General features: G+C 36.7%; 1 protein-coding gene across 2 annotated transcripts; it reads right to left on the bottom strand.

Annotated features, from left to right (window-relative positions):
• Positions 1-6,680: 6,680 nt before the first annotated feature.
• On the bottom strand, positions 6,681-22,847 carry LOC137090887 (5'-3' exonuclease PLD4). 2 transcript variants are annotated; one of them, XM_067454876.1, is made up of 12 exons: positions 22,798-22,847; positions 21,901-21,931; positions 21,657-21,735; positions 18,341-18,513; positions 17,038-17,221; positions 16,443-16,563; positions 15,762-15,889; positions 15,165-15,365; positions 12,800-12,939; positions 10,650-10,815; positions 10,466-10,562; positions 6,681-8,673 (listed from the first exon to the last, which is right to left on the bottom strand). In XM_067454876.1, exons 1-12 carry the CDS (start codon positions 22,838-22,840, stop codon positions 8,462-8,464), a joined length of 1,575 nt encoding a protein of 524 aa, XP_067310977.1. In that variant the 5' UTR covers positions 22,841-22,847; the 3' UTR covers positions 6,681-8,461. The 2 variants fall into 2 exon arrangements, with proteins under 2 accessions (XP_067310977.1, XP_067310978.1); XM_067454877.1 differs by having other exon boundaries at positions 21,901-21,936; positions 22,798-22,840.
• Positions 22,848-22,916: the final 69 nt, after the last annotated feature.

Below are 22,916 nucleotides of genomic sequence, written 5' to 3'. Positions count from 1 at the left end.
ACATAACTTACACTGTACAAGCTAAATGATTACATTTTGCTAATTACTTTTTTCAATATGAGAGATGTTTAATACACTTGTTATTTCTAGTAATTGAGTTCAATGAGTCATAAAAAATGTTAAGATCTTTACAGAAAAACTTAAATGCAGGTGTGATAGACATTTCTTTAGCTTTATGAATCTCCCCAAGAAGAATAATTAACTTTAATGTGTTATCAGTTATATCAGATCCAGTATTACAGTCCAAGAATAGGATCATAGACTCTTCTATTTTAAATATTTTGTAAAAATGTATGGAAAACCAACATAGATACCCGCTTCCAAAATTCTTCTGAATATTTACAATTAGGCTACAAAATAAATGTTTGAGAGTTTCAGGTTCGAATTTGCAAAACGAGCATTTTGGTAAGAGGTCGTCTTTAAATGTGTTAAGAAGCTCATTACATGGATAATACCTGTGCAGTATTTTAAAATGAATTTCCTTTACCTTATTTGGATTACTATAGTTTTACTGTGGTAAACTTTAGTGTGGATGCTAAATGTGACCCTGAACCACAAAACCAGTCATAAGGATCGCTTTTATTGAAATTGAGATGTATACATAAGCAAAGCCAAATAAATAAGCTAATAAGGACAATATTTGAAAGATATACAACTATTTGAAAATCTGGATTACAAACTCTGTGTACAAAAAAAATCAAAATATTAAGAAAATCGCCTTTAAAATTATCAAAATGAAGTCCTTAAGAATGCATATTACTACCAATAATACATTTTTAAAATATATTTACGGAAATGTACGAAATATCTTCATGAAACATCCTAATGATTTTTAGCAGATATATTAATGTGAAATTAATGTGTTTAACGTATATGTAAGGGATAATGTCCACCCAGCCGGATGTTATCGCAGAATAACCCCGTGATCAGGACCCCGAGGCGAAGCGGAGCATCACTCTGAAGGCCAGGGGTTTATTCTGCGATAACAACCGGCTGGGTGTACATTATCCCGCTTATTACACGGCTACTAGTCTCAAATAAATAATTATTAGACACAAAATATTGTCTTGAGATTAAATATTTTATTAGCTCTTCCGCAAAACTTCCGCGAAGGAAAACAGTTCCAACCTGCTTTAAGCCTTTATCTATTGCTGCTAAATGTTGAAAATGAATGCTGAAAGGGTTAGTTCACCCAAAAATGAAACCAAGCCAATGATTTACTCACCCTCAAGTCATTATAGGTGTTTATGACATTCTTCTGTCAGACAAATACAATCAGAGTTATATTTAAAAAGTCCAGGCTAACGTTAATCCCAGCAGTAGTTGTGTTTGTCCATAAAAAATGCTGCTGTCCGTCAAATAACGTGCTCCACACGACTCCGATGGGTTAATAGAGCCTTCTGATTCCAATCGATGCGTTTGTGTAAGAAAAATATCTATATTAAAAACATTATAAAGGAAACCTGGCTTGAAGTCTTCCATTGTAACCCACGACTGTTTAAGCCACAAGATGGCGCCAGCGTTAAGCACAGAAGTAGAACCGGTCAAGATAACTCGCAGTACCCGGATGAGCGGGTGTTATCTGGAAATAACATACCGCTGGAATGTGTGATTGACCAATCAGAATTGAGTATTTCACAGAGCCGTGTAATAATAACGTTTAACAAACACTCATTAACGTGTTTTAATTGTCATCAGCGTCACAAATCCTGAAGTTTTTTATTTTTACGTATGTACATTTATAACACACTGTGTATATTATCACCGTTGCCTATATACTCAGAAAGTGGGACGAGACAGCACAACATTTTCTCTTATTTTCAATAGGTTTTCCTGGATGAGTGGGAACCCTGTGTTGTTTATAGATATACATATGTATACCATAGACCAGGGGTGGGCAACAGTTTTAGTCTGAGGGCCACAGTTACTTTGGCAAAGTAAACGGAGGGCCACACAGGACAATTGCAGTTAGACATAGCTACATGATTAAATCGTACAAAATTATTAAATGCAGATATGTATAAGGCTACAGTTACTTTGACTTTTGCCAGCCTAATTCAAGGCCTGATAAATATCTTTTGCTAGGTCTGTCTGACATAGAATACTTTAAGGTTACAATAACTGGATTTACTACACTACCCCCTGCATATTTTTCAACTCTCATTCAAACCAGCTGTTGCTATTCAAGATCGAAAACTATTAACAAAACTGCAAATGTATGTATGCAGATCACATTAACATACAGACATACAGGCAATCTGGCTTGGAATTATCAAATTTAATTGGGGATACCTTCATCACTAAATGAAAAAAACATATTCAGCTTATTTCCCTTGTTATTATTCCTTTATTGTAATTTCTTTTTTTTTAACAAATGTTGTTTAAAACTTTTATGAAATGGAACACAATTTAACTGCAGGTCAACTTCATCACACATATGCTTGCTTAAGGTTTAAAGAACAACATGGAATGGTTCTATGCGTCTCACAAAATTTAAATTTGATTTAGCTGTATCATCATCCCCACGTGAAATTGTTAAGGGGGCTTAACTTTATACCATCAATGATCAATACACACTGATAACTATCTTAATAAAAAGGTAAGCCAGCGTCCTTTATTATGCATTACTTTCACGCTTAATTTTATTATTCTAACTGACTCCCGAGTGAGTTTTTTCAAGGCAATTCCTAGTTTAGATTGTTCCTCCTTAATGTTTCCATAGCAATGTGTCATATTTGTCACGTGACACCGCACCGACAATAACACTGTATTGCAGATGCATCGCTTTTATTCCCAGAGAATCCGGGTCATCAGTTTCTCCTGAAATACATGCAAGAAAGTGGCAAATAAACTGTGACAAGAATAGAGTAAAATTCCACTATGTTTGTTTGATATAATATTACTTTCGGAAAAAATATATTTGAATAGATTCTAATTGCTGCTTCCACAGCCATCAGTGTGTATTTTACTCCAAATGTATTGTTTTACTCGTGCTTATGTGTATTGAAAACTGTCTGAAACCTAAAATAAACATTATGAGTGTGAAAAAAAACTGCATAGTTGTGATGTATGACAGCGCTGAGGCTGAGCTTGTCCGTCTCTGGCTCAGTGCCAACCAACGAGCAAAAGCACAGTTTGAATCCGGCATGCAACATTACTGAACATTCTAAATACCATGCGGGACCGTACTCTCAGGGGCACAGAAGTAAAAATCCCATATATGCGATAGCGATCAACAGCTTAAATGTTTAATTTGTAATCCTGAGTACAAAAATTCAACTTTCAACCAAATTGCCAGCACAGAGCACATCGCGGGGGCCGGATTGAAGCACTATGCGGGCCGGATCCGGCCCCCGGGCCGTATATTGCCCATGTATGCCATAGACTGTAAAAATAATAATAATATGGCGCAGACATCTTGAGTATCGAGCTCAAAGTGGAGCCGCGATATCAAAGTCCCGCCTATATTCCCGCAGAATCAGTTAGTACCGTTTATTACAGAACAACAACTCATTATTTTGGTGTGAAGTAAGCAGTTATGGAAATATAGAATTAAAAGTTAAAGCTCCAATCCCTCCTGAAAAAAGTCTGTTAGTGCCTCAGTGACGACATCACTCATAGGAGCTGTCAATCACAGCTGTCAATCATGACCTCACACCTCCGTTTTTATAGCATCAAATAACTAACTAAAACTACTTTAAAAAACGAGCACGACGGTTTCACGAAATTCTATTTAGGTACAAATTTGAAAATTTAATATTTGAATATTATATTATTATAACTTTTATATTTTAATATATAAATAAATCATTTGAGGAGAAAATGCTGGTAAAAAGTAAGAAAATATGTTTATTTTTTTCTGTGTACATCAAGTGATATACAGTATATACATTAACAATACAAACAAATACATATATATATATATTAGGGATGCAACAATACAGTTAGTTCAAGGTTCAATACATACCTCGGTTTTTAACCACGTTTTTTTGGTTAATTTTTTTTGCTATTCTATTCTTAGGCGACAGGAACAGAAAAAGGTTAAGGAGAAAATGTTTTTATTGCAATACTCTTTCTTTATTGTACTTAAAAGACTTGGAAACCCTTACTTAAACTTAAAACTTTACTTTAAAAAACCCTAGTGTATTGTATAATATAACATAAATATATATAAAGATTTATAGTGGCAGCTCAGAGATGAACAGTAGCATTTAAAGGGATACTTCACCGCTTTTTCATATTAAACTGTTATTCCCTTAACTTAAACGAGTTGATACATCCCTCTCTCGTCTCAGTGTGTGTGCCCTTAATCTCTCTGACGCGCGGTGACGATCTGATAGCATTTAGCTTAGCCCACTAAGCCCAGTTCATTCACTATGGAACCAAACAGAGATCAAGTTACAAGTACCAAACACCTCAACGTTTCCCCTATTTAAATACAGTTACACGAGTAGTTGAACGATCAAGTATGGTGACAAAATAAAACGTGGCGCGTTTCTAATCGGATTAAAAAGAAGAACTATAATGTATGGCGGATTAGCACTTCTGAGAGTACTTCGGCTCGGCGCAGTAAAAAGTCCCAGCCGAAACATCTTCCCTCACATCTCCCTATTGACAGAAATGAGAGAGTGAGGGGAGGTGTGAGGAAAGATGTTTCGGCCGGGACTTTTTACTGCGCCGAGCCGAAGTACTCTCAGAAGTGCTAATCCGCCATACATTATAGTTCTTCTTTTTAATCCGATTAGAAACGCGCCACGTTTTATTTTGTCACCATACTTGATCGTTCAACTACTCGTGTAACTGTATTTAAATAGGGGAAACGTTGAGGTGTTTGGTACTTGTAACTTGATCTCTGTTTGGTTCCATAGTGAATGAACTGGGCTTAGTGGGCTAAGCTAAATGCTATCAGATCGTCACCGAGCGTCAGAGAGATTAAGAGCAGGCACTGAGACGAGAGAGGGATGTATCAACTCGTTTAAGTTAAGGGAATAACAGTTTAATATGAAAAAGCGGTGAAGTAACCCTTTAAGTATGAATTTGAATGAATAAATGTAGGCTAAAATTAAAACGACATAGTCTTCAATATACAACATTGATTAAAAGCTACTGTATTAAAGGTCTTTGGTTTATTAAAATCATTTTAGAGGTGAACTGTCCCTTTAAGGACAGCGTGTTCACTATAGGATGCGCTGCGGTCAAATGAAGACCTGCTCACATCTCATATATAGACGTGATTTTACTTTCACTTTAGACAACTGGCTGTGTTTACGTTAACATTGTGTGTATTTGACAGGATTAGCATGAAATGTTTAACTGGCAAGCCTTTAAAACGCGGGTAAACACCCCTAACTTCAGTGCATATGATCGGAAATTTACTCATATCAGCGCGTCGACTCACAGGCACACTCAAACAGAGCCGAAATAAGCTGAGAGTAGGCATGTGCCGATATCAATTTTTCATGTTGCGATTAATTGATGAAGTTTTATCACGATATACGATATTATCACGATATTGAAATAAGTTGCAAAAAAAAGTGTTGCCATAGCATAGAAGCTTTAAGAACTATTTTTGTAAGAACAAAAATAACAATGTTTAAATACAATAATGCATCAAAAATATATACAGCTCTGGAAAAAAATTAAGAGACCCCTCATTGAGAAATCAATGTTATGTGGTCTCTTGATATTTTTCAGAGCTGTAAAAGTAAAATTTTCAAACAGATTAAAGTGCAAAAGAATTAGGCTATAAAGAACAACAGGTAGGCTTACAAATTACAATAAGGTCTCATTATTTAATGCATTCACTAAGATTGAGCAATAGCTACATTTGGTACAGAAAGTATAATGTTTTTGGTAATGTTAGTTAAGAAATACTGATCATAGTTAGTTTTATCTTAGGTCCATTAAAAAAGTTATTTTGATTTTGATGTCATCAAACAGTAACTAAGAAATTAACATAGAATGATTCATTCTTTAAAAGTATTTTTCATTGTCAGTTTGGTAATAATGAATTAACATGATAACTAATGAAGTCGTAGTTTTACTGAACAATAACAAATAATTAGAACAGTTCTAATCATTAGGGCATGTTGTAATAATAATAATAATAATAATAGATTTTATTTATAATGCACTTTTCATTCCGAAGAATCTCAAAGTGCAACAAGGGGGGGGGGGGGGATAACAACAAAAAATGAATAACAAGTAAAAATATAAAATACTACAAACAATCAACCAACACAGAAAACAGAACAGAAAACAGAGCTGATGGTGAACAGAAACAGAGCTGATGGTGAACAGAAACAGAGCTGATGGTGAACAGAAACAGAGCTGATGGTGAACAGAAACAGAGCTGATGGTGAACAGAAACAGAGCTGATGGTGAACAGAAACAGAGCTGATGGTGAACAGAAACAGAGCTGATGGTGAACAGAAACAGAGCTGATGGTGAACAGAAACAGAGCTGATGGTGGACAGAAACAGAGCTGATGGTGAACAGAAAACAGCTGATGGTGGACAGAAACAGAGCTGATGGTGAACAGAAAACAGAGCTGATGGTGGACAGAAACAGAGCTGATGGTGAACAGAAACAGAGCTGATGGTGAACAGAAACAGAGCTGATGGTGAACAGAAACAGAGCTGATGGTGAACAGAAACAGAGCTGATGGTGAACAGAAACAGAGCTGATGGTGAACAGAAACAGAGCTGATGGTGAACAGAAACAGAGCTGATGGTGAACAGAAACAGAGCTGATGGTGAACAGAAACAGAGCTGATGGTGGACAGAAACAGAGCTGATGGTGAACAGAAACAGAGCTGATGGTGAACAGAAACAGAGCTGATGGTGAACAGAAAACAGCTGATGGTGGAAGTCTCTGTTAGCTCCGCAGCACACTGTGGCCACTCCATGTTTCAGATTTCTCCCAGCGGCAGTGTCCCGATGACATCGCCGAGGCAGGACAGCTGAAGACCAGACGATGGGTCTTCATGACGATTCAAACGATGGGGATCGCCGCAGCACCATGCAGGAGGCAGAACATTTTTTCGGGCACTTCTGTGGACACACCGGGGTCGGCGCAGATGTCCAAGCCGTTCCACGGCCGCAATGCAGGACGGAACAGCGGCGCAGCCGAGAAGCGGAACATCCCAACATCATGCCGGACGCCGATTACGATGGCCCAGATGACGCTAGCCCGGTGCAAACTTCAGCCACCGTGCACCTTAAGCCCAAGGGAGACCACCAGTGAGCAGTCGCGGCGGGAAAGTGAAACATCAAATGTCCACCAAACCAGAACCAACCGCAGCAATTCAAACGTAAACATTAGAAGCGGTGGAAAACGGCGAAACGAGGAACAACGTCCTCTCAGTGGCTGCCAGCAATCAGCAACAGCCCCAATTGTAGCTCTGACTGTTAGACTAGTCACAAACATAAGGAAATAAAATAAAATCTAAATCTAATAGTACATTAACATGATCATTTGTGGGTTGAGAAGCGGCGAACAGACGACGCCAGCGTCCTCTCCCCCACGTTCCGATGTTGTAGTCCAGATTAAAACATAAAAATGTTTAAGTTTGAAAATAAATAGCCTATTAAGTCTTTAAGTATTAAGTATTTGGTGCTGTGATGAACAACATTGAGATTACAAAAACGAATGGATGTTTTAAAAACTACACGCGTTTTTTTGTTTGTTTGCGGGGTTCCCGGGGTAACAGCCGCATTCTGCAGTTCATCAGCGCCCTCTGCTGTCACTGAGCGGCACTTCAGCAGCGCGTCTCCTTCACCGGTTCAGTCATGTGCAAACACACGTTGGGCTTGTTTATATCTGAGCGCGTGTCCCTTTGACGCAGAATACAGCGGTGTTGAGCATTTATACGGTTGATGGGCAAAGTATTCTTGAATGCATTATAAAAAAATGATAAATTGTTAATAAATTATTATTTACGATATTTTAAAGTGCCCACGATAACAATATCGTGCATATTCAGTATCGTGATAAATCGCATTATCGAAAATCGGCACATGTCTAGCTGAGAGAAATATTTCAAATGGAGGGAAATGAAAAAAATTAATTAAATGCAAAACAGAAGACCAGGGCGTATTGAACCGTGAATGCCGTACCGAACGGTTCAATATTAAATTGAGTATTTTGGCATCCCTAATATATATACACAGCTCTTGAAAAAATCAAGAGACTTTTTTAGGTGGTCTCTTATTTTTTTCCCGAGCTGTATATATAGAAAGTTGAAACTGACGATTAAAAACCCTGTTATTACATTCGATCTAGGTCCATTTATAATCGTTATTTAATTTTATATCAGGAGATTATTTTTGTTTTAAATGAAATGCTTAATTAGACACACAAATATTACAGTTGTTTAAAACACGTGTGAGATATATGACATTCATAGTTTAATGCTTAAATGAATATAAAGACGTTAGAGGTTAGTTTGACACGTGTGGCTCTATGGTGTGTGTCTGGAGAAGATGCAGTCGTGGTTCTGCCTGAGCTCGGCCAGAGGAACGGCGAACCGCGAGCTCCAGTCTCTGGCAAAAACCGCTCTCAGCTGCTCCTGGAATGTGTTTCCCGGCAACGCAGAAGGCAAAGCATCCTGGGAAACCACTAAGCCCACTCCGGCAGTGGTGTTGAAGTAGTCAGCTGACCAATTAGATGTGCCTGAACACAAAAACAACAGCAGCAGGGATGCAAAAGCCTTTCTATTCCTCACTTTCAGCATCCATGTCAGATGTTCATATAAAACGTGTGTGTGTGTGTGTGTGTGTGTGTGTGTGTATATATAAACAGCTCTGGGAAAAATTAAGAGACCAATTTACAGTTATTTCTCAATGTGAAGTGGTCTCTTTATTTTTTCCAGAGCTATATATATATATACAGGCTCAACATTAAAGGGTTAGTTCACCCAAAAATGAAATGTCTGTCATTAACTCCTCCCCCTAATGTCGTTCCACACCCGTAAGACCTCCGTTCATCTTCACACACAGTCTAAGATATTTTATATTTAGTCCGAGAGCGTATGCAAGTGTATGCACACTATACTGTCCATGTCCAGAAAGGGAATAAAAACATCATCACAGTAGTCCATATGAGACATCAGTGGGTTAATTAGAGTCTCTTGAAGCATCCAAAATACATTTGGGTCCAAAAATAACAAAAACTACGACTTTATTCAGCATTGTCTTCTCTTCCGCGTTTGTGTTAAATCCGCAAATAAAGATTTGAACAGTTATGAATCAGCGAATTGATTCATGATTCATAAACAAATACGCTGTCGGTCTAAATATAAAATATCTTAAACTTTGAGGTCTTATGGGTGTGGAATGACATTAGGGTGAATCATTAATAACATAAATTTCATTTTTGGGTGAACTAACCCTTTAAGAGTGAGGCAGTTGTTTATGAATGAGTTGTTGAATCTTCCACTCAACCGATTCATTCAAACAGCCAATTCCTTAAAAAGTCTGGCAGTTGTTTATGAATTAGTCATGGAATCTTTGACTCAACTGATTCGTTCTAACTGACAATTCATTCAAGAGTGAGGCAGTTGTTTATAAATGAATCATTGAGTCTTCCACTCAAGTGATTCATTCAAACAGCATTCGTTCAAAAGTGTAAAGGCCCTTTCACACTGGACGCGATTTTGACGCGCGAATAATTTGCGCAATGTTTTTTTTCCCGATCAGCTGTTTGTGTAATGAGCGCTTCCACACCGAACGCGAATGTGCTGAGGCAAAAAAACGACATTTATTTTTTTAGTTTCGATGTCGATTTTTTTTACTCTAGCGGCGACAAAAACGGCTTCAACCAATCACATAAAAGGAAACAAATATGACGATATGTCCAGTTGATGTCACGAGCTATTCAATCAACTTTAACCTTTGCCAGGCATGGCATTTCTCATGAGATTACAGCTGTAAGCTGTACAGCTGCAGCTGTGTTTGCCCACTGTATGCTACAGACAGCAATAACTCATAACCTTTTATGAATGTTTTGGACTGTTGGAGCTCTGAAACGTCGCAAATTCGTGTCGCGGCTGATGTGAATGGTTTTGACGCGAAATATTCGCATGCGAAATATTCACTTATTCGTTACGCTTTTTCGTTACGCGTCCGGTGTGAAAGGACCTTAACAGTTGTTTATGAATGAGTCATTGAATCTTTTACTCAACCGATTCATTTAAACTGCATTCGTTCAAAAGTCTGACAGTTGTTTATGAATGAGTCATTGAATCTTTTACTCAACTGATTCATTTAAACTGCATTCGTTCAAAAGTCTGACAGTTGTTTATGAATGAGTCATTGAATCTTTGACTCAACTGATTCATTAAAATAAGTTTGTTCATTTGTGTCCATTTTCTCATGTTAATGTTGAGCCCTGATCTATATTATAATTAATTACATTTCAATAAATTACTATTAACACAAGAGTAAAGCCGCAGTGAATAACTCACCTACATACGCCACTCTATCGGTCACCATGTATTTATTGTGGTTGACTCTGGTATAGGGGATGTGTGACTGGTTTCCCACTGGAATAATAAACAGCCTCTGTGAAAAGAAAAAGATAAGCGGCATTTAAAGCAGATTTATATAGGTGATGTCCTTCTGTGACTGCATGTTTTTATATGGACTGACCACTGCGATGTTAATGTTGTCAGACGGGGAATGAAGAGCATCTAGAGACCGGAGGAAGGGCCATACGGACGGGTCAGTTTCTCGCTCACAGCTGACCAATAGAGACACGGACACGTTCCTCTCGAAGGCTGAGCGCTTCAGAGCATCTTCAATGACCGGCCAGTATCTGTCACCAAACATACAACAATATCAGTGATCATGGAATTAATGCATTAAAGCTGGATAATAATAATAATGCATTTTATTTGCAACGCACTTTATATTAAACAAAATCTCAAAGTGCTACAGATTTAAAACAAAAAATGAAAACTGAAACAAAATAAATTAGAAGTAACAAATTATGATTTATACAAATAGAGATAATGATTATCATGATACGATTCTGAGTAGACAACAGGAAATTTACAAGAGATTCTGACAAAATGTTAAGTGTTTTTGAGTGAATCTCTTGAGTGATCGATTCAATGACTCACACTTAAAGACTTCACTTGCTTCATTACTGGATGAATCAGTGTTTTTAAGTGAATCTCTTGAGTGATCGATTCAATGACTCACACTTAAAGACTTCACTTGCTTCATTACTGGATGAATCAGTGTTTTTAAGTGAATCTCTTGAGTGATCGATTCAATGACTCACACTTAAAGACTTCACTTGCTTCATTACTGGATGAATCAGTGTTTTTAAGTGAATCTCTTGAGTGATCGATTCAATGACTCACACTTAAAGACTTCACTTGCTTCATTACTGGATGAATCAGTGTTTTTGAGTGAATCTCTTGAGTGATCGATTCAATGACTCACACTTAAAGACTTCACTTGCTTCATTACTGGATGAATCAGTGTTTTTGAGTGAATCTCTTGAGTGATCCATTCAATGACTCACTCATAAAGACTTCACTTGCTTCATTACTGGATGAATCAGTGTTTTTGAATGAATCTCTTGAGTAATCGATTCAATGACTCACTCATAAAAACGTCACTTGCTTCATTACTGGATGAATCAGTGTTTTTGAGTGAATCTCTTGAGTGATCCATTCAATGACTCACTCATAAAGACTTCACTTGCTTCATTACTGGATGAATCAGTGTTTTTGAGTGAATCTCTTGAGTGATCCATTCAATGACTCACTCATAAAGACTTCACTTGCTTCATTACTGGATGAATCAGTGTTTTTGAATGAATCTCTTGAGTGAGCGATTCAATGACTCACTCTTAAAGACTTCACTTGCTTCATTACTGGATGAATCAGTGTTTTTCAAACAAATCTCTAGAATGAATGATTCAATGACTCACTCATAAAGACTTCACTTGCTTCATTACTGGATGAATTAGTGTTTTTGAATAAATCTTTTGAGTGATTGATTCAATGACTCACACTTAAAGACTTCACTTGCGTCATTACTGGATGAATCAGTGTTTTTGAATGAATCTCTTGAGTGATCAATTCAATGACTCACTCATAAAAACGTCACTTGCTTCATTACTGGATGAATCAGTGTTTTTGAATGAATCTTTTGAGTGATCAATTCAATGACTCACTCATAAAAACGTCACTTGCTTCATTACTGGATGAATCAGTGTTTTTGAGTGAATCTCTTGAGTGATCCATTCAATGACTCACTCATAAAGACTTCACTTGCTTCATTACTGGATGAATCAGTGTTTTTGAATGAATCTCTTGAGTGATCGATTCAATGACTCACTCTTAAAGACTTCACTTGCTTCATTACTGGATGAATCAGTGTTTTTCAAACAAATCTCTAGAATGAATGATTCAATGACTCCCTCATAAAGACTTCACTTGCTTCATTACTGGATGAATCAGTGTTTTTGAATGAATCTTTTGAGTGATCGATTCAATGACTCACTCTTAAAGACTTCACTTGCTTCATTACTGGATGAATCAGTGTTTTTGAATGAATCTCTTGAGTGATCGATTCAATGACTCCCTCATAAAGACTTCACTTGCTCCATTACTGGATGAATCAGTGTTTTGAATGAATCTCTTGGATGAATGATTAAATGACAAATGCTTTTTTTAACAGTGACTAGTTGCCACCTACTGGCGTAAGGATGTGTTATATAAAGTGCTATAGAAACAAAGCTGATTAGACAAGCGACTCCACCAAGAGAAACTCATCCCATTCACCCATGATGATGGAAGAACTTAGAAGCGGGATAAAACTCCATGACCGCCACATGAATGAAGTGCTCAGCTCCTTTGATGGCTGACAGGATGGCCTCAAGGTCTTGGGTTCGAGAGTCCGGACAGAAGGCCGGCGGAGAAGCCTGAGGAAGAGGAGAGATGAAGTCTGCTCATCAAGGCTGTATTTACTTGATCAAAAATCCAGTAAAATCCAGTAAAACAGTGAAATAATCCTCCAGTGTAAACCAGCTGTTCTGTATGTGAATATATAGTAAAGTGTGATTTATTCCTGTGATCAAAGCTGAATTTATCATCATTACTCCAGTCTTCAGTGTCACATGATCCTTCACTAATCATTCTCATATGAGGATCTGATGATCAACACACATTTAAGATTATTATCTGTGTTGAAAACAGTTCATATTTTTGTGGATACATTTTATTTTTCAGGATTCTGAGATTTCTTTCTTGGTAGTAAACTGATCTCGTTGTCATGTAAGGGCCCTGTTCATGTTGGACAGATTGCATTTTATGTCTGCTAAGAGGCACAAATACACCCTTTACGCTTATGCCCCCATAACTACCGATTTAGCTGAGTGGGGGCTCTGGGGTCTCATTAATAAAGCATGCGTATGCACAAAACGGGGCTGAAAACATACGTACGCCAGTTCCCACGCGAAGGTTGTGATCTATAAAAACAAACTTGACGGGAGAATTTGCGCACCTTTAAGCAAACTTTGAGCTGTGCGTACGCACATTCTGGAGAGGGGAATTGGCGACACAGATGGTGAGCTCGTAAACTGAAGCTAGATTGTAGAAAATAAAATGTGAGAAGAACGATTATAAGAATTAATGACATTTCATTTTCATTCCATTTCATACGTTATATCCACATTATCATGAAGATTAAATCCAACAGTGTTATTTGTACAGATTTTTTTAGGCTATATGCATCTAGTAAAATCCAAACGTAATTCAAAATGTATTAAAATAATATATCGCTGCCTTAAAGTCACGTCGTCTACAGCGCAAGAGGAGATGGCTCGACTGCATGCGATACAGAATAAACTGAAATACCCCTTTATTAGAGAACTGCACAACACAGTGTAAAAACTAAATATTTTCCTTAATGTAGGCTACATATTTCATAAAATGTCAAAAGCCCCGTTTCCACCGCAGGAACTTTACCCAGGAACCAGGAACTTTGGGTGGTACTCGGTGTGTTTAGACCGCAGGAACCAGGGTCTAAATGAAGTTCCGGGTAAATATTTCCCCCTCCAAACGGCCCTGCTCGCTAGGTAGTACTTTTTCAAAGTTTTCTAATTTTCAATTATGCGTTTAATTTTTTTTCCATCTAATATTCGGCATTTTACATCGTCTTCAAACATGCCTGTCAATCCTCCAATCAGATTTATATTAGAGCTTCTGTAGCTCCGCCCCTTTTCAGCACTCGTTTGTATTTCTACAGCATGAAGGTGAGACCTTACAGATTTATGAATGCTTATGATAACTTTCATTGATTCTAAAATAAGTTTGACAGCGATCCTAAATGAACTAAATAAAACATCCTAAATTAACGCGTGTTTGTGACCCGTGATGTGAGGTGCGCGCGATCTCCACGTGATGTGCGATCGGCTGTGTGTGTGTGTGTGTTGCAATGCAGCACGCATTAGATTAGCGCGATGATTAACTTGCGTGTACAATGAGCGTGCATTCTCCCGATCAATTTTGAGCATCCAGATGGTAATCAAACAAGTCTTGTGGAGAGCTCTCGGAGTATGCATTTATTTGTCATTTTTATTGTTGAAAGTAGAGCTTGTGTGTCAGGAAATTGCTTATCCTGTTGCGCCCTCTATTGGCCAGGGACTAGTCGAAATCAAGCTTACAGCATCATGGTACAGCATTAAAGGGTTAGTTCACTCAAAAATGAAATTTGTCATATATGTCATTAATGGCATTCGGATCGCGTGTCAAACTGCTGAAATCACGAGACATTGGCAATCCGAATCATGAATCAATTCGCTGATTCATAACCGTTTGAATCTTTATTTGAGGATTGAACACAAACCCAGAAGAGAAGCCAATGCTGAATAAAGTCGTAGTTTTTGTTATTTTTGGACCCAAATGTATTTTGGATGCTTCAAGAGACTCTAATTAACCCACTGATGTCTCATATGGACTACTGTGATGATGTTTTTATTCCCTTTCTGGACATGGACAGTATAGTGTGCATACACTTGCATACGCTCTCGGACTAAATATAAAATATCTTAAACTATGTGAAGATGAACGGAGGTCTTTAAATGACAGAAATTTCATTTTTGGGTGAACTAACCCTTTAAAGTCGACTAGTCGGTGCAACCCCTACCGTGAAGTAAACCTGGCTGGCCGCACCGCTCAGGTTGAGCTGCAGAGGGCGCTCCTGGTTGATGAAGGTTTCGTAGACGGACGGCCACGGATCTGGGATGGACGCGTTGGGTTGACCCATGACCCAATACGATTGGAAGATCTTGTGTAGGTCAGCAGCCAAAACGCTGGAGTTATAGATGACCACGCCGAGCTCTTTGACCTGCAGAGGTTCATCACACACGTCAGATTCATCGAGTCTGCTGAAAACATCACAACTTACAAGAAGCATTTTTAAATGGAATATTGCAGTGTTTATTCTTAATGATTCTTCTGTGCACATCGTTAGTTTTTTTAAACGCCCTATATTTATTCTTATATGAGAAGTGTTTCATTCGGGTGGATGGATGGATGGATGGATGATTAGATAGATAGACGGACGGACGGACGGACGGACGGACGGACGGACGGACGGACTGACGGACAGACGGATAGATAGATAGATGGATAGATGGATAGATAGATAGATAGATAGATAGATAGATAGATAGATAGATAGATAGATAGATAGATAGATAGATAGATAGATAGATAGATAGATAGATAGATGTTTCCAGACCTGTGTTAAAGCTCTCCAGTCCATGTTGGCGCTGCCAATGTAAACGTGTTTCCCGTCCACAATCCAGAATTTAGTATGAAGGATTCCTTTAGTCAGGCGGCCGAAGTTCACTCGCCGAATCTGTATTCCTATGACACACACACACACACACACACACACAGTTAGGACTGAAGGAACATCACTTCGGATTCATTTCAAGAGATAATCAAGAATAAAAGACTTTTGACTAATTATTTAAAGGGATAGTTCACCCAAAAATGAAAATTTGATGTTGATCTGCTGACCCCCAGGGCATCCAAGATGTAGGTGTGTCTGTTTCTTCAGTATGAGGTAAAAATAACACAAATACTGTTGTGTTTCTGGCAGAAAGCGATGGTTTCGTGTCTTAAGACATCAGTGTGTCTCCACGAGCCTCAGGGTTTAATATGGATTCGTATGTCTGTGTGTTTTTTACTCTCATAGAAATACACCCCATTGACACGCATTATACGAGCAACGGCTGAGTTAAAAATCTTCATTTGTGTTCTCCTGAAGAAACACACACACCTACATCTCAGACGCCCTGGGGGTCAGCAGATAAACATCAGGCTCATTTTAGGGTCAACTATCCCTTTAACAAATGAAACCTTATTGTGAAGTAAAAATAATGCATGTGATTATATGGAGAGCATAATTCCAGACCGTTTTCTCTCAGGACTTGTAGGTCTGTTGAGTTTGGAGCCACCGTCGGGATGCTGGTCACCACTCGCACAGACACGTTTCTGGACGAGAGTGCTCTGAACTCCTCTAAAATCTCCCTGCCCTGGGACACACACACATGAACACGAACACACAAACACACACACACACGGCTAAGCAAAACCTTGAAAAGCAGCGATATCTGCAGCTCAACAGTACACTGCAAAAAAAAATGCATTTCTTACTTAGCATTTTTGTTTCTAGTACAAACATCTAAAAATTCTTACATTAAGAAACATTTACTAGACAAGTAAAAATTTTATTGCTTTGGGAAAAAACTCAAAATGAAGAGAGTTTTTGCTTAAAATAAGCAAAATAATCAGTCAATTGGTCAACTGTCAAAGTTTTTTCTCACCCCATTGGAGGATTATTTTGCCTGTTTTAAGCAAAAACTCTCTTAATTTTGAGTTATTTTTTCCCAAAACAAGACAATTATGTTTGATTGTCTAGTAAATGCTTCTTGTTTTAAGAATTTTTAGATGTTCAGACTAGAAACGAGACAAAAATACTAAGTAAGAAAAGTATTTTTTGCACTCACGGCTCTGTCGGCGCTGGAGTTCACGTTGATGTCGTCCGCCGTCAGAGACCAGTAGAAAGACGCCACGTCGATTTGTTTGGTGGCCAAAGACAGAAGATCCTTCCAGGCTTCATCCAGGCTCTTCCCAGCGGAGGCGTTTCTCCCGTAATCCATACCGAGAGGAAAACTCTCAACCAGAACAATACTGGGAGGAGATGAAAATTATTGAACATTATTTCTCCATAGTGAAGTGGAAAACACACACACACACACACACACACACACACACACACACACACACACACAGTTGTTTACTGATCCGGAGGTCAGAGCATCACACCTGAAGGTCAAAGGTCGACGGTTTCTGTATCATCACTCAGAGACACGTTATAAAGTTACACCCTAAAAATAAAGTCTTACATTTCTCACAAAGCAGGGCTAGTCAATGCTCTAACTGACTTAAATAGAAATATACTAAATAAGTTTAAATATTATATACTGTATATAATTACCAGCTTCAAAAGCTTCAAAATAATCAATTGTAGAAATATAAAAATACCAGTAGAAATAAGACTTAATAATAAATTATTAAGAAAAATAATGTATGTCATTATTATTTCTACAATCTTATTGATTGTTTTTATTTGTCATTATTTATATGTATATTTATTTAAATAAATAAATAAATAAATATATATATATATATATATATATATATATATATATATATATATATATATATATATATATATATATATATACTGTGTATATATATACCAATTAAATACATAAGTTAATGTATTATATAAACAAATAAATATATTGGTCAAAAAATTTTAAATTCTACTCTCAATTATAAGTCTGTTATAAATATTTCGGTTGAGTAATCTTTAAATATTATGAATTTAGAATAAATGTGAATTATTGAAATAAAATAATTCTAAAGTATGCAACAAAACTTTTACAATACAATAAATCTAATTTAAATAATTAGTTGAAATATGATTTCCGCCAGGATTTTGTGTGTGTGTGCCTTTAATCACAATATTTTACCACATATCATATATCAGTCACATGTGATGAGTGGAGGTTTCTAAAGGATATGATGATAATAAAGTGTGCTTGAGTCTGGCTGGAGGGGATTTAACTTGGGAAATTCACTTTTTACTTTTTTTTTTTAAAGTTACTTTTTTAAGAAAATGAAATTGAATCTAAAGGTCAGATCTAATGCTAAAGAGAAGGAAGCTGGCCTTGAACTCCTCTTCAGTCTGAAAGTGCTGGAGGTGACAGGAAGTGAGAGCCTGAAAACAGGAAGTGCCCTCACCTGCTCTGCTCATTGGGGACGGTGTGGTCACATGTCGGCGTGTGATGGGGACTCAAAGCCGCGTTGATTTCATTCTCATTCCTTAACTTCTCTATTACCACGATGGCCAATAAAACCCCTAAAACGATCAATCCTCCGGTGGCCAACAGGGCAGACACGGACCACTTTGGCTCCTGCAAACAGAAAAACATCCCGTCCTTATGAGATATAAATCCTCAGAGCTTTAGACGAGATAAAACACTCGCTGTGTGTCAAATTTAGAAACTCGTTATTAGCGACACCGGTGGCCGTTAAGTGAACTGCAGCAGCTCTTAAAAGCCCTTTAAAGCTACACTGTGTAACTTTTTTTTTTTAGTTTATTCTTAGCTAAAAACACTTAGTTCTTTCAAAAATATATGTGCTCATGAATGTATTTACTTCTTTCAAGTAATAAAGTATTCTGGTAAGTTTATAATATACCATTGAAAATACATACGGGTGAGGGGTTCGAATGCCGGTCGCCATGTTGCTCCTCCATCTTGAAAGTACATTAGCCAAAGAGGTACATACCCGTAAATTCAAGCTTCGCCTTTCGCGTTTAACACTCGATGGCACCGTGTCGAATGTGAAGAGGGGGATCGCTTGAGACTGCTATATGAAAACCTAGTGATGTCGTACAATATACAGAATAACGAAAGCACTGATAAAAGTTACTTTACTAAGATTAGCTTGCATTCGTTGGGGAACCTGATAGCTGATGTTAGCAATGAAATGGTAAAAAAATATGGAAACGTTTAACTATTTATCATTTTACATTTAATGTCATAACCTACATGTTAACTGACAAATGAAATAACTGCAAATTATAATCGTTTTCTAAAGTAACCTCATCACTTGAAGGAACACTCATGGACGAGGTCGAACTGGAAGCCATGTTAATCTTGGACTAAATCGGCCACCGTACTAATATTCACTGGATGGTTATATATGGCCATCTTTGGATGGCCATCTTTCAACGCTAGATGGGGGAAAATATCACACAGTAGCTTTAATGCTCGCTGGCACTCGTAAAACACTATGGCAAGCAATTTTGACTTTTATTCATACCTAGGATAAGAATTCTTGAAACCAACTTATTTAACCTGCGTATTTATTTTTTACAAGTTAAAATTAGAGCCCGACCGATTTATCATTATGAGCCTTTCGCAAATATATCAGCACCGCAGATATGCCACGATATGAACACACATCTCACAGTGCACGAATATTCACACACAATTATGATGGAATGCCGGACTTGTCGAGTATTATCATAAACATAATCTGTTTAATTCTTAAAGGAACACCACTTTTTTTGTGAAAATTTTCTCCATTTCTCATTTTCCAGCTTTTCTAGAGTTAAAAAGTGTCCATTTTCGAATACATTCAGACGATCTTTCTATCTGGCAGGAACTTAGCATAATTAATATATTCTGATTAGACCGATAGCATCTTGATCAAAAATGACCAAAGAGTTTAGATATTTTTCCTATTTAAAACTTGACTATCTGTCGGGCTCTAGTTAAGATAAGTACAATAAGTAGTATAGTACTAATTGTGACCCTGGACCACAAAACCAGTCACAAAGGTATATTTTTTTAAAATTGAAATGTATACATTATCTGAAAGATAATGAAATAATTCTTACTAGTAGAAATTTTTTTTTATAATTTTTGATATCAATAATTACGTGGTTGGTAAAAATATAAATTACTGATATCGAGATCTTGTGAATTGTCATAAGTTGAAATGTTCATGTCTTGAAATATGTAAAATTTCAACATGTTACATGTTATTTCTGATATCAAAAATTAGGAGAGTAATTTCAATTGCTTTCTTACTAGTTACAATCAAATTCATGATATCAGAAATTAACATTGTCACTAGTGACAATTTAATTATTGACATTAAAAAAACTGTTACAAGTAGAAATCTATTTATCATTTTAACTAGTGAAAATTAAATTGTTGATATCAAGAATACATATCCTGGGAATGAATAAAAGGCAAAATATGCCATACATTTTTACCAGTAGAAATTAAATTGTTGATATCAAGAACAGACATTTGCACTAGTAAGAACGTAATTGATGTAAAATAATTATTTTTACTGGTAAGAATTGTATTTGTGAAATTGGAATTACACAAATAGCAAGAAATCAATTCTTAATTTCAATTTAAATGCCTATGGTGACGTTTAACCAATAAAAATACAATTACAGTTATAAAGAATTAGTTTATACCATGTAGAAATTCAATTCTTAATATAAAGAATTCGTATTTCTGTGAGTGATCACAACAAAGTTGATATCAAGACTTAACAATTTTACAATTTGGAAATCTTATTTCTGATATCAACAATTGCCATTGTTACCAGTATAAAACTTCTATGGAGAGCTATTTTGACTTCTATTCATTCAAAGGATATTAATTCTTGACACCAAACGAATCAATTTTTCAACAAGTCACCATAGGTTGCCAATCAAAATCAATTGCTTGATACCAGTAATATAATTATTGATATCAACAATTAGCATTTCGGATATAAAGAATTTAATTGTTGATATCAATATAATTTCAAAATGGCTTTCTTACTTGTAACAAAAATCACATTCATGATATCAGAAATTAGCAATTTAACTAGTGGCAATTTAATTGTTGATAAGAATTAGAGTTTTTACTACTTAAAATAAATTGTTGATATCAAGAATACCTTGGGAATTAATAAGTCAAAAAAGGCTTGCCATGTAACATTACAAGAGGCTGATCATGATTCAAGACCCTGATATGTTACTTTCCCCGAAGTTAATTATTATTCTTTGGTTTGAAGTAAAAAGAAGTCGGAAATAACGTTACCGACTTTGCACCGATACACGGTTAACGAACATCCCGCCGCCATCCACGCTGCTGAAGCGACCGTTAGATTACGCGAATATGTAAATATGTGCAGCACTTTCCTCTCAGTTTCACAATAAACACAAAAGAAAGTGTTGAGAAAACCGCAGTTCAGAAATATTCTGTTCATAGCTATGCGGATTTGCACCAGCTCTGCGATTAACTGTTGTTAAAAGAGAAACTCAATCTCGGGAGCGCGCGTAACCGTCACATCATTTTGAATAACATATTTTCCCGGCAAAACCGTCCAGTAAAAATCAGTAAACACAGGCGTCCATCATAGACAACATAGGAAGTCGGGGAAGGTCTCGTTTTTTGTGTGTTTTTTTTACAAGCTTCACACAGGTGATTAGGCTAATACATGAATATTATTCCATACAGCCCCTCCAAAGCCTCACACTTACCCTCTTATTAGACACATAGCTGTCATGTAAGCTCTTATACGGAGAGGTCAGCTCTTGAATATCTCGTAAGCGTGAAGATCTAAAATTAAAGCACGGAGAAGGTGTTTGACATCGACAAACGGTTCAAACGACTGTGTCCAAGCATACATCCAGTCTACAGCCAAACAGGGTTATATTTATTCATAATGTGTATTATATATGTAATAAATCAGCACAAATGCGTGATAAAGTGCGCTGAACTTACACAGTCATGTCGAGCAGGTGTGCAGTGTTTTCTTCTCTGACGCAAAGGGAAATATTCAAATCATCAGTTCCTCATTCACTTTTCATTCCTGTTTTTTTTTATTACCACTTTAAAACTTATGTAATGTTCAAAGGGGCGTTCAAACATCTTTAGAGCTCATCTTAAATACAATTATTGGACATAAACAGGTCTTCTGAAAAACATAGGCCTACACAAGGTGTTATTACAATAAATGAAATGCTACTGAAATTAATATGAGCTCATTCTGTGCCTAAACACACTGACATCAAAACAAACAAAGGAAGGAAATTCACCTTAGACTCAACTCATCTAATCAGTTTATCAAATTTGAAAGCTTATATATAGCTTATATATATATAATGAATTACACTGAACAATATTTGGTATAGAATAAAGCTTGGAAATTCTCACTCAGAAAATGCTAGTAAATCTCACCAATATTACTAATAGATGCATTGAATTAAACATAAAGACTGAAACAGTATTTTCTCCAATAATCTTGGTTTACAGTGTGGAAGTAAATGGCCAAATACAAACATTACACTGTAAAAAATGCTGGCTTTAAAACAACCCAAGTTAAATTGAAAATGGACAAACCTAGAAAATGGGTTGTTTTAAACCCAGCGATTGGGTTAAATGTTTGCTTAAAACAACCCATTTGCTAGGTTTGGCCATTTTCAACTCAACTTGGGTCGTTTTTAACCCAGCATTTTTTACAGTGTAACGTTCATAAACTCCTGTTTTTCAGATCAACATCAAAGGATAATATTAAACATTTCAGAGGAAAGAGGAACTGAAAGCGGTTACATCTCAGAACTCAGACATATTAATAATATATTTAAATAAACTGCATGCATGCTGAAAAATATTTCATACCTCCTCCAGTCCGAACACACATCACACAGGCATTAAAGACCATGAAAGAGTGTGAGAATCTCCCGACTGCACAGAGTTACCATTTCACTTTCATTTCGGAGGAAACACGACTTTGACCA

The sequence above is a fragment of the Pseudorasbora parva genome, chromosome 10 (assembly GCF_024679245.1).
Source record: "Pseudorasbora parva isolate DD20220531a chromosome 10, ASM2467924v1, whole genome shotgun sequence".
NCBI lineage: Eukaryota > Metazoa > Chordata > Actinopteri > Cypriniformes > Gobionidae > Pseudorasbora > Pseudorasbora parva.
This window is presented reverse-complemented; position numbering and strand designations above follow the sequence as displayed.

Excerpts from the sequence above, each read along its gene's own strand:
- LOC137090887 (XM_067454876.1), bottom strand. The coding sequence starts at position 22,840 with ATGGTCTTTAATGCCTGTGTGATGTGTGTTCGGACTGGAGGAG. Across the intron at positions 21,932-22,797 it reads GTGTGTTCGGACTGGAGGAG|AAAACACTGCACACCTGCTC; the intron begins GTATGAAATATT and ends GCGTCAGAGAAG. Across the intron at positions 15,890-16,442 it reads ACAAGTCCTGAGAGAAAACG|GAATACAGATTCGGCGAGTG; the intron begins GTCTGGAATTAT and ends TGTGTGTCATAG.